The sequence below is a fragment of the Lemur catta genome, chromosome 1 (assembly GCF_020740605.2).
Source record: "Lemur catta isolate mLemCat1 chromosome 1, mLemCat1.pri, whole genome shotgun sequence".
NCBI classification, from domain to species: Eukaryota; Metazoa; Chordata; class Mammalia; order Primates; family Lemuridae; genus Lemur; species Lemur catta.
In genome coordinates, this window is record NC_059128.1 from 171,790,380 (window position 1) to 171,803,677 (window position 13,298).

The 13,298-nt window shown below is 41.0% G+C and overlaps 1 protein-coding gene across 4 annotated transcripts in view; it reads right to left on the bottom strand.

Annotated features, from left to right (window-relative positions):
- The window catches only part of NMNAT3 (nicotinamide nucleotide adenylyltransferase 3), a 99,564-nt gene that overhangs the window by 43,627 nt on the left and 42,639 nt on the right, over window positions 1–13,298 (bottom strand). For 3 of the 4 annotated variants that reach the window (XM_045539295.1, XM_045539302.1, XM_045539288.1), the window contains exon 2: window positions 6,894–7,043. In XM_045539295.1, coding sequence (XP_045395251.1) covers window positions 6,894–7,005 — 112 coding nt within the window. In that variant the 5' untranslated portion in view covers window positions 7,006–7,043. The remainder of the gene's footprint in view (window positions 1–6,893; window positions 7,044–13,298) is intronic. The other variant, XM_045539300.1, reaches the window with a different exon arrangement.

Genomic DNA, 13,298 nt, shown 5'->3' on the forward strand with positions numbered 1-13,298 from the left:
TTTTCATAGATGCCTTTTTTATTGGGTTGAGGAAGTTCCTTTATATTCCTAGTTTGCTGAGAGGTTTTCTTTTAAATTAGAGATTGATTTTAGCTTTTGACAATTGTCTTTCCTGTGTCTCTTGAGATAATCATATAATTTTTCTTTTTTAGTTTGCTAATATGTTAAATCATACTGATTGATTTTTAAATGACTAGAGGTTTATCAATTTTATTGATTTCCTCAAAGAAACAGCTACGGCTTCAATTAATTTTCTGTTTCTGTTTTCTATTTCACTGATGTTGGCTCTGATCTTCATTACAGTCATGTGTCATTTAACAACAGAAATATGTTCTAGAAAATGCAACATTAGGTGGTTTCATCATTGTGCAAACATCACAGAGTGTGCTTACACAAACCTAGAGTTACAGCCTATCACACGCCTAGGCTATGTGGTACAGCCTACTGCTCCTAGGCTATAAACCTGTTCGGCATGTTACTGTACTGAATACTGTAGGCAGTTGTAACGCAATGGTAAGTATCTGTGCCTCTAACATATCTAAACACAAAAAAGATACTGTAAAAATATGGTATAAAAGATAAAAAATGGTATGCTTGTATGAGGCACTTACCATGAATGGAGCTTACAGGACTGGAAGTTGCTCTGGGTGAGTCAGTGAGTGGATGTGAAGGTCTAGGACATTACTGTACACTATTGTAAACTTTTATAAAAACTATACATTAAGCTACACTTAATTTATAAAAAATATTTTTCTTTCTCCAATAATAAATTAACCTTAGCTTACTGTAACTTTTTACTTTATAAAGTTGTCATTTTGAAAAAACTTTTCAACTCTTTTGTAATAATACTTAGCTTAAAGCACAAACACATTGTATAGCTGTACAAAAATATTTTCTTTATATCCTTATTCTATACGCTTTTTTATTATTAAAATTTTTTATATTTTAATTTTTTAAATTTTGTTAAAAACTAACACACAAACACACAAATTATCCCAGGCCTATGCAAGGTCAAGATCATCAACATCACTATCTTCCACCTCCACATCTGGTACCACTGCAAGGTCTTTGGGGTAGTAACATGCACGGAGCTGTCATCTCCTACAATAATAATGTCTTCTTTTGGAATACTTCCTGAAGGAACTGCCCGAGGCTGTTTTACAGCTAACATTTTTTTTTAATAAGTAGAAGGAGATTACTATAAAATAATGATTAGTATAGTAAATACATAAACCAGTAACATATTTATTATCATTATCAAGTATTATACACTGTACATAATTGTCTGTGCTATATTTTTATATGACTGGCAGCACAGTAGGTTTGTTTACACCAGAATCACCACAAACACATCAGTAATGCTTTGCACCATCATGCTATGAACGTCACTAAGCAATAGAAATCTTTCAGCTCTGTTATAATATTATGGGACCGCCGTTATATATGTGGTCCATCGTTGGCTGAAATGTTATATGGCACATGATTGTATATTCTTTCTCCTGTTTATCTGGTACTTCATCTACTCCTCTATTCCTAGTTTCTTAAGGTGGAAGTTGAAATCACTATCTTGAGACTTTTTTTCTAATAAAATATTTAGTGCTATAAAATTCCCCCTAAGTACTGCTTTTGTGGCATCCCCAATTTTTTTATATATTGCTTTCATTTTCATCCAGTTTAAAATGTTTTCTAATTTCCATTTTGATTTCTTTTTGTGACCCATGGGTTTGTAGAAGTATGTTATTTCATTTCCGTATCTGGGGATCTTCCATCCGTATCTGGGGATCTTCCAGAGATCTTTCTGTTATTGATTCCTAATTTAATTCCATTGTGGTCACAGAATACACTTGGTGTGACTTCAATCCTTTTATATTTATTGAGACTTCTTTTATGGTTCAGGATATGATCTATCTTGGTAAACGTGCTGTGTGCCCTTATAAAGAATGTGTATTCAGCTGATGTATGGTGGAGTGGTCTATAAATATCAATTAGGTCAAACTGGTTGATTGTGTTGTTCAAATCTTCTATATCCGTATTTTCTGTGTGCTTATTCTATTAATTAGTGAGAAGAGCATTGAAATAGCTTACTATAATTGTGGGTTTGTCTATTTCTCCTTGCAATTCTGTAAGTTTTCACTTCCTATGTATTTTGAGGTTCTATTATTAAGTGTAAAAAGTTTAGGATTATTTCTGCTTAAAGAATTGACCCTTTTATAATTATGAAATGACCTTATTTAGCCCTGGTAATATTCTTTCCTCTGAAATCTACTTTCTCTGATATTACTAGAGCCACTCCAGCTTTCTTTTAACTAGTGTTAGAATGGAACAGTTTTCTATTCCCTTACTTTTAACCTATTTGTGTTTTTATATTTAAAGTATGTTTCTTATATATAGTTGGGTCTTGCTTATTTTATCAAATCTAACAGTCCTTTTTGTAGAAGTCATTAGGCTATTTATATTTAATGTGATTATTGATATAATTTGGTTTAAGTCTCTCATTTTGTTATTTGTTTTCCATTTGTCTGATCTATTTTTTGTTCCCCTTTTCCTCTTTCTCCCTCCTTTTGCATTAACTGAGTATATTCTGATTCTATTTTAATTGTTTTGTATGCTTATTAATTATACCTGTTTGCTTTGTTATTTTAGCAGTTGCATTAGCATTTAAACTATATATCTTTTGCTTGTCACAGTCTACCTTTAAGTGATATTATACTACTTTATGTATAGTATACGTCTATTTCACACCCTCAGCCTTTATGCTACTGTTGTCATATATTTCACTTCTACATAAATTATAAACCCCAAACGATATTGTTATTATTTTTGTTTAAACTGTCAATTACCTTTTAAAGAAATTTAAATCGTAAGAGAAAAATCTTATATAATTAACCACATGTGGTTACCATTTCCAATGCTCCGCATTCCTTTGTATACATCTATATTTCCATTTGGTATCGTTTTCCTTCTGCCTGAAGGAATTCTTTAGCATATGTTATAGCGCAGGTTTGCTGGAATTGAGTTCTTTCACAGCTTTGGTATATCAGAAAATGTACTTCACCTTTGTTTTTGAAAGATATTTTTGCTAGATATAGAATTCTAGTTTGACAGTTTTGTCTTACAGTTCTTTAATGATGTTATTTCACTGAATTCCTTTTTGGTGAATTTAGTAACAAGAAATCTGCTGTCATCCTTATTTTTGTCCTTCTGTGACTGCTTTTAAGATTTTCACTTTATTACTAGTTTTGAGAAATTTGATTATCATGTACCTTGGTATTTTTTTCTTCATGTTTCTTGTGCTCAAAGTTTATTGTATTTATGGGTTTATTGTTATCATAAAATTTGGAAAAATATAAGTCATTATTTCTTCACATACTTTTTAGTTCCTTCTTTGTTTTCTCCTTCTGGGATTTAATTACAAGTATATTAAGCTGCTTCAAGTTATCCTACATCTTACTGATATATTCTTTCTTTATTTTTAAAATTCTTTTTTCTTTCTGTATTTCATTTTGGATAGTTCCTATTGTTATAGCTTCAAGTTCACTAATCTTTTCTTCTGCAACGTCTAATCTGTTAATTCTATCCAGTGTATTTTTCATCTCACACACTGTAGTCTTCAACTCGAGAGGTTTGATTTGGGTCCTTTTTATATTTTCCATGTATCTACTTAACTTGAATATATGGCACCCAATTGTAATAACTGTTTTCAGTTATTATAACTGAAATAATTCTAACAACTTTGTTAATCCTAACATCTGCATCAGTTCTGGTTTGGTTTCTATAGATTAATTTGTCTTCTCATTATGGGTGTGGGTACAAACTTTAAATTTTTTTGTTAAAGAACACCAAATTGTCCTTTAGAAATGTTTTCTCATTTATCCCATCATAACAAGTACATCAGAGTGTCTGTTTCCCTTCTTATTCTACCAGTACTGAATTTTATCAATCTTTAATCTTTACCAATCTCATATGCTAAAACTATTTAGTCCTGCAAGAGATATTTATTGAGAACCAACCATAAGCCTAGTGACAGATGGTGACAATTCTGTGGTGTTCAAGCAGCCACAGTAGCTGTTTTCATGGTGCTAATAACCTTGTGGTAGTTTACCATGTTTTATTTGCACTTTCATTGATTATTGGTGATTTTGAGCATCCTTCCCTAGGGTTATTGGCCATTTATATTTCTTCTTTGATAGATTGCCTACCAATGGCCACTGATCAATTTTAACAGAATTGTTTGAAACTTTTTTATTCCTTTGTAAGAGCTATTTACTAAGGATTGAAAACCACTTTCACTTTTCAAGAATAAAAAAGTTTTTGGACATTGGTCTAGGCAAAGAATTTATGAAGAAGACCCCAAAAGCAATCACAGCAACAACAAAAATAAATAAATGGGACCTAATCAAATTAAAAAGCTTCTGCACATCCAAAGAAACTATCACTAGAGTGAATAGAAAACCTACAGAATGGGTGAAAATATTTGCATGCCATATATCCGATAAATGGCTAATAATTAGAATCCATATAGAACTCAGGAAAATCCATAAGAAAAAAATCAAATAACCCCATTAAAAAGTGCGCAAAGGACATGAACAGAAACTTTTCAAAAGAAGATAGACTAATGGCTAACAAACATATGAAAAAATGCTCAGCATCTCTAATCATCAGGGAAATGCAAATCAAAACCACAATGAGATATCACTTAACTCCAGTGAGAATGGCATTTATCAAAAAGTCCCAAAACAACAAATGTTGGTGTGGATGTGGAGAGATAGGAACACCCATACACTGCTGGTGAGACTGCAAACTAGTACAACCTCTATGGAAAGTAGTGTGGAGATACCTCAAAGAACTAAAAGCAGAACTACCATTTGATCCAGCAGTCCTACTACGGGGCATCTACCCAAAGGAAGAAAAGACATTCTATAATAAAGACATTTGCACTTGAATGTTTATAGCAGTACAATTCACAATTGCAAAGATGTGGAAACAACCCAAGTGCCCATCAATACATGAGTGGATTAATAAAATGTGGTATATGTATACCATGGAGTTCTACTCAGCCACAAAAAAACAATGGCGATCTAGCACCTCTTGTATTATCCTGGATGGAGCTGGAGCTCATTCTACTAAGTAAAGTAACATAAGAATGGAAAAATAAGCACCACATGTACTCACCATCAAATTGGTACTAATTGATCAACACTTATGTGCACATATGGAAGTAACATTCATCGGGTGTCGGGCAGGTGGGAGGGTAGAGGAGGAGATGGGTAATTGCACATCTTATGGATGTGGTGTGCACTCTCTGGGAGGGGCATGCTTGTAGCTCCGACTCGGGCAGTGTAAATGCAATCTATGTAACCTAAACATTTGTACCCCCATAAAAATTTTGAAATAAAATGTAATAAAAATTTTCCATGCCAAGTTTGTCCCTGGGATTCCCTGACAAATATTAATTTCCTGGCCGGGCGTGTAATTTCCTGGCTCACGCCTGTAATCCTAGCACTCTGGGAGGTCGAGGCGGGTGGATTGCTCAAGGTCAGGAGTTCGAGACCAGCCTGAGCAAGATTGAGACCCCGTCTCTACTAAAAAAAAATAGAAAGGAATTATCTGGCCAACTAAAAATATATATATATAGAAAAAATTAGCCAGGCATGGTGGCACATGCCTGTAATCCCAGCTACTCAGGAGGCTGAGGCAGAAGGATTGCTTGAACCCAGGAGTTTGAGGTTGCTGTGAGCTAGGCTGATGCCACGACACTCAGTCTAGCCTGGGCAACAGAGCGAGACTCTGTCTCAAAAAAAAAATTAATTTCCTTCCTCCACATTAGAGCTCCTGTATCTGGACATTTTGCAAAGCATCTTCAATATGTGTTTAATATCATAAAGGCAATCAAAGAATGTGAGGACTTGTAACAAATCTAAAACAGCTTAAAATCAAGGGTTGGTGTAAATAAAGAGCTTTGCGGTTGTCAAAAAAACACACCCTCCCCCCGCCAAAAAAAAAAAAACCCAAAAATATGTTTTGTAAATTAAGACATTTCCTTTAAAATAAACTAATTTGTACATGACTTATTTGAAGAAATGACTTACATGTTACTTAAATACTTTTTGCTATATTAAAAGTAAATAGGAATTGACTCTGGTGTAAAAACAATACCCTTAAAGGCAAACTTTTCAAACAATACAAAAACACAAAATACATATATGAATACATAAGACATACATAAATATATCAGTAAATAATTTCACATATATCTGACATCAACATATATGTGACTAATATTCTTTAGCAATAATCATACAGATTCCAAATGCCATTTTACTCCCTTAATAATGAAATAGAAAGTAAAGGAAATAAAACATTCCCAGATCATATATTACCAGCTGATTAAATATTTCTGGAAAAGTCACGCCGTTTGTATTGGAAATGCTCTATATAGCAAGATTGTTAATTTGTAATCATCCAAGATCTATTTAATGTCAAAATTGCCATTACTGAACATTTGTTCACCCACTGAAGAGCATCAGAAGCTTTCCAAGGCACGTGCTACCTGCTTACCTGGCTGTGTAGGTAAATGCTGAGAGCACCAGGAAGGGCACCCTGATTGAGGCACAGGTTTTAGACAGTGCCTCTGTCTTTTTTGCATTCACAGACAACATGAGGTGGGCAGGGAGGGGAAGCCATGAGATGTGTTCAACTCTATGGCCAGGGACATGACTTGTGCACATGTCATAAACCTATAGGGTGTCATATTATGGAGAAAATATATACCACCAGCTATGCTATGCATAAAAAACTGAGCCATTTCAATAATGGCAATGATGACAGCAGCCTACAAAACCCCATGAGGCCCAGCCCCCCAGTTCTGTTGGACTCGGGGCCCCCTGACCAACCTGTTTGGTGGAGGTGGTCTCTGGCCACCTCAAACAAGCGCAGGTGCATGTTGGTGATGGGGTTGAAGCTGCCACAGGCCAGGAGCACCACAGGGATTCGGCTCTTCATCATGTTAGGCGCATCCGCACCCACGGCAGTGGCCACCCTGCCTTTACAGGGGCAAGAAGTCATGTCAGGGAGTTGGCACCATATAATTGTCCAGATCAGTGTCTCTAAACCACACATGAGCCATCAGTCCTCACTTGTAAGATGACCAATGAGGCAATAAAAACAATAACATTTATGGAGGGCTCACCATGGGCCAGGAACTATGCCACGATATACACCTTCTCTTGCCAAATCCTTTTTAACAACCCTGAGTGGTTACTCATATAGCTCAGGGACCTTAGAAGCTGCCGGGCCGGGACTGGAACCCCGGCAGGCTGACCCCAGAGCTCATGTTTTGTTCTTAACCTCTACACCCTTCCTGGCTGACGGGTCACCTTGGAGTCAAGAGTAGGTCTGTCGGCCTCCCATAATGTCATTTCTGATAGTCCAAATAGAACTCACAAAGTCCCAGAGTAGACCAGTACTTTTAAAAAACTTTTATTTTCAAATAACTTCAGACATTGAAAAAAAAGTTGCAAAATTTATACAAAGAATTTTACATACTCTTTATCTAGATTCTCCCAATGTTAACATTTTACCACACTTGCTTATCATTCATTCTTTCTCCATACACACACACACATCTGTATATACCTATAAGTAATTTTTTTCTGACATGTTTGCAAGTTATAGACATAATACCACTTTACCTCTAAATACTTCAGCATATATTTTCTAAGAACAAAGACATTTTCTTTCACAATTGAAAAAATGATGATTAAAATCAGGAAATCAATATTGTTTCAGGACTACTATCTCATCTACAGACCATATTCTGATTTTACCTATTGTCCTTTATCTGGGCCCAAGTATTTTGAGAAGGCACAGCCCACCCTCTGTCCTCTCCACTCTGTTGCTTCCAGCACCAGGTAAGTTAAGGCTAAGACTAGCCTGGGCTCCAAGGCAGGCTGGCAGGTGCGGCTCTCCCGCCTCTGAGATGCTGCCTCCCCCAGGCGTGGTGAAGAGCTCCGCTGTAGGTGGGCCTGGCCTGACCTGACCGTTACTTCTGCTCTCTGTGGCCGTGAGACCTAGGGCAAGTCACAGCCCCTCTCTCAGTCGCAGCTTCCTCATCTGCAAGGTGGGGGTAATGTTACTTACTCTTATAAGGTTGTAGGGAGGACAGATGAGCTGCATATGGAAAGCATCTGGTGCATACGGAGCATTTAGTAATCACTGGGCTGTGCTTGCTGCTGATGACAATGGTAAAAGAGACACTGCCGCTGCCCTGACGAGGGAGAGGGTGGACAAAGGCGATGGCAATGTGCCTGCAGCAGGCAGCTTTTAAGAAGGTTCCTAATGGCCCTCCTTGTCTTCACCTCTAATCCCTTCCCCTTGCGTAGGGGCTGGACCCGGTAACTTGCTTCTGATGAATACCACAGAAGTAGTGGGATGCCGCTTCCAAGATGAGGTTATGAAAGGTCCCTGGCTCCCTCTCGCTCACTGTGATGAGCCCAGTGGCCGTGTTGTGAGCGGCTCCATGGAGAGGTCCATGGCCAGGGAACTGGGGGAGACGCCTGGTGGCCACCAGCCCATGTGGAACTGAGCCCCTCAGTCCAACAGCCATGAGGAATTGAGTCTGCCAACAACCATGTGCGTTGTGTGGAAGTGGACCTTTCCCCGGCCAGGTTTTCGGTTGAGACTGCAGCCCTGTGAACACCCTGGCTGAGCTGTGTAAGAGACTCTGAGCCAGAAGATATAGTTAAGTTATGCTTGGATTCCTGACCCACAGAAACTATTAGATAATAAATAAAAATAACAACTAAATGTATTGTTTTAAGCTGCTACATTTTGGGGTAGTTTGTTATGCAGCGATTGCGAATACAGTGACCAATGGGAGGAAAGCATTCACTTCCTTACTTCTTGCAGCTATGGTGGCCTTGGCTGCAATCCTGCAGTTCTGGGGGTAACATGGAGAGTTCCCCATCACTGAACCTGGGACCCTCTTTGTATCTAAGGAAAATAATTTAACCTGGCCCTTACCGTCTACTTCTCCAGGCTTTAATCCAGCTTTCTACTTTACTCTCTAGCAACAATGAACTATTGTCAGTGGTTCCTTTGTGACTGCTTAATGGCTTCCTGCTTCGAGTTTCTGTACATGCTATTTTGGTTTCTTCTGCCCAGAACACCCTGAGCACACTTCAATCTGTTAAGACTCAACTCAGATGATCACATTATTTATGACTTTCATCGCTCTTTATTGACTACCTACTAGGTGCTAGATACTAGGTGCTTGTATCAGTTAGGGATGGATTGGCTGCCAGTCCCAGACGCCTAGCCTCAGTGGCCTAAACAAATAGAGGTTCACTTGTTCCTCACATGAAAAAAAGTCGAGAAGTAGCCAGCTGATGGCATTAGATCATGGGCTCAACAATCACCTGCAATTCTCTCGGTCACAAGATTGCTACTGCAGCTACAGCCATCATGACCTCAATCAAGGCAAGGACGAGGAGCAAGGAGCTGTACCAGGCTGGCTGTCCCTCTTAATCAAGAACACAAGAGCTTTTTCAGAACCCCCCTGTAGATTTTGCTTCTGTCTCATTGGCCAGAACTAGGTCACATAACCACTCTAAGCTAAGGGAGAGGCTCGAGAGGCACGCATTTAGCCTCACTGCATCTCCAGTGGGAACAGCAAGGGAAAGGGGACTGGGAATTGGATTAGCTAGTCCACAGGGGCTGCCACAGAGTTGCGGATACAACTGTCTATGAGCTGGGAGTGTAGAGGCTGCTGAGATGGCTTCTCTGACCCCTAGCTTGAATTAGCTTACCTGACTTCCCTTTAGTAGAACAAATGCCACATTCTATTGAAAAAAACCTGCTCAGGTATCTTTCCTACCCACCAGACAGTAAAACCTTTAAGAGCAGGAGTGGTGTTTTCTTCCTCTTTGGATCTCAGCTGCAAGCGCAGAGGCCGGCCCAGAGTAGGGCTCAGTGGAGACTGACTGACACGGGGCACCGGCCGGCTGGAGAGTAGAGCTGCCCCTGGTAGCGGCAAGGCCTACTGCACCTCCTACTGCACACACAGAAGTTGTTCTTGATGTATTATGAGCTACAGGGTGAAGAGGAAAAGCTCTCAGGTGAGGCAGGCTTGGTCTCTCCAAGCTTCCTTAGAGGCGGCAGGAACACCCCCCCTCCTGCGTGGGAAGAAGGCAGTCAACAGGCTGCTGCTAGCTTCTTCCCAGAGAGGTTGGATGGTTTAATGAGACATTATTTGCAAAATGTGCCGAGCTATTCACAAGAGCAGCCTCATGATGAGTGTATTTGAAGAGGATGGCTGTTTTTCGCAACTATTATGAAGCTTTTCAAAATTGTATTTCATTTTGACAAAATATAAATTGTTAGAGCCATTAAAACATGTAACTGCAGCGTCTCTGGTAACCTGAGGTTTTGACCCATTTTTTCCAAAAGTTCCCAGAAACTATAAATCAGAACATTTGTTTGAACAGTAGCATCAACCGCAATGAAGTATGATGCTGGGGAGGAGAATGAATGACCTTTACTAAGCACGTCTCTTTCTTTTTCTTTCCTGGCCATGGGCACACTGAACCACACTGCTCTAGTGGTGACTGTGCCCTGTCTGGGCCACATCTCAGGCTGGAGGACACAGTGACTGCACATTCCCAGGCACAGTACCAAGGTCAGTGTGCTCCTGCACCATCTGCATACTCCAACTTGCTCCAACTGAACACCCTTTCAGCCCCAACCTAAACATACACAACGACAGGGTTGAAATGGACTAACTCCAGGGTCCACCAGGAGAATAAATGGCTCTGATTGGAGTACAAACCTCTTAGACACAAGGCAAGATGCATGCCATAAAAGTGACCCTTCTGCTCTTACCATCTAATAATATCTAGTAAGATGAAACAAGTGAGAGAGACTTTAGCTGTTGGGAAAGGCTTCTCATCAACAGGCATTCAGTGGAGGCGCACAGAGCGAGCGATAATGGCTGCTGCAGGAGCTAACCAGTTAAGAAGGTGGCATATGGGCTCCTTGGGATTTATCATTAAACTGGAGGCAAACAGGTTCCCTCTCTGGCCCCCGCCCTCTCTCCAGCTCACCACCTCCCACCCCACAGGCATCCGGATACTCTTCATCCTGCTCCTCAAACACCACACGCTGCTTCTGTAAATGTGGTTGTGACCACCTGAAACACTCTCATCAGCTTGGCCACCCTGATCTGCCTTCATGGCCTCTCCTTGGAGTATTTATCCTTCCCCACCATGCTAACACTGTACCTGTTACACATTTCATCACTTTTTTCTTCCATCACTGCAGCCCTGTCATTGCTTTTTTCCCCAGGTTTCTCTTCCTCAAGTAGAAGGTAAACTCCTAGGGGGTGGTTTTTTATCCATCTTGGTCCCCTCAATTTCTAGCACTGTGCCTAGTACATAATAGGTGCTAGGAAATGTGTGTGGAATGAACGAGAGTGAGTGACTGTTCCTGACCAAGTGTTCTGCCACCAGGACGAGGGCTGAGGGCTCCACACCTCACTGCAAGTGGCTCAGCAATGGTCCCGGAAGATGGCCACCTCCTAATCCTTGGAACCTGCGAATATGTTATGGTACATAGTGAAAGAGACTGTGCAGATGCAATTAAAGAATCTGGAAGTGGGGAGGGTATCCTGGATTACCCAGTTTTATCAGGAGAGTGCTCACAGGAGGGAGGCAAGAGGGCCAGATACATAAAGAAGATGTATGGAGGAGGCAGCGGTCGGAGAGGAGAGAAGGTGCTAGGGAGGGGCTATGAGCCAAGCAATGAAAGAGGCCTCTAGATGCTAGAAAAGGCGGGAAAAGGCAGGGAAAGGACAGTCTCTAGAGCCTCCAGAAGGAACGCAGGCCTGCCCACACCTTCCCTTCCAACTTCTGACCTCCAGAACTTTAAGAGAATAAACCTGTGTTGTTTTAAGCCACACATTAGTTTCCTACGGCTGTTGTGGTGATTCGTTACAGCAGCCACAGGAAACTGAGACACTCGCCTACGTAGAGACAGGCCCCCAGAAGTGACCTTTGAGCTGGGGCAGGGAGGGAATAGGAATTGAGACACGGAGGAGGATAGTGAACCTGTGTCCGGCACAGGGAACAGCACGGCAAAGGCCTAGAAACCACCACCACAACAAGACAGCTTAAGGTGAGGAATGAACTAAAAGCTGTGAGCTGATGTGTGAGCGGCCCAGGAGGAAGCTGCAGAGTGTGGAAGGAGCACACAGACCCCTAGGGCCTGTGGAATTCGGATATTATCCTACGAGCAAGAAGGAGCTTCGAAGCATTTTAAACAGGGGCGTGACTTCCTCAGATTTCTATCTCAGAAAGAACATTTAAGTGCTCCCAGGATGTGCATCAGGAAGCCTCAGGATGGCAGGAAAGCCTCAGGAAGGCCAGCTGCCCCCGGGCTCTTCTGCCTGGCAAAGGCCAGGCGGTCCCCAGCTTCTTGGGTGATGGCCTTTTCTGCTGCTCACATCTCATCGGATTCACCAAGTAATGTGATGCTGGCCAATGCCCCAGGGGTACTAAATTCTAACTCCGCGTGTGCCCCTCGGCCCATTTGTCACAGACGGTCACAGAGCCACAGAAAGCAAGGCGAGCCGGAAGGTTAAGTGCCGTCACCGCAGATGTAATGTGCTAATGCTCACCGCTTGGGAGGCAGTCAATTTACCTTTCCTTGCGGTGAGCGCCTCTAACGGGCCCAGGCCCGGGAAAGTGGCTGAAAACATCCCTGTTTATTATAGACATAAAGCAGATGGCTTCAGGCAGAATGGAAATGGATTCTACAAACATCTTTCATTACACAGACCTCTTGACCGGACTCCTCATCTTAAAGAAAACAGGAGACACGGTTTGTATGTGGGGTTGACGACCACATTTTTCACAACTTGGGGAAATCATTTCCATCTGTGCAAGCGTGTCAACTTCTCCAGGGCAATCAACCTTCATGCGAACTCCGGTACTTTTTCTTTTCAACTTTGCTGGATTTGCCCACTGTTGCTATGGGCACACAGTGCTGCAAAGAACAAAAGCAAAGCAACCCTTCCTTGTCGGTGTGAGGATCCTCTGCCAGACAGCACTTGGAGGAAACAAACATGTCAATTAAGCACTTGTCCTAACTGTGAGGCTCTCAGAAAAGCAACAGCCTGCTCTTCAGTTTTGAGAACTTTCAAAAGATTTGAAGGAGCACAAGGAATGGGACGAGGTCTCTGCAATGCCACATGCATGACTTTGGGATTGATTTCAATTGCTGCTGTAATAAGGTGGAGCAGATTA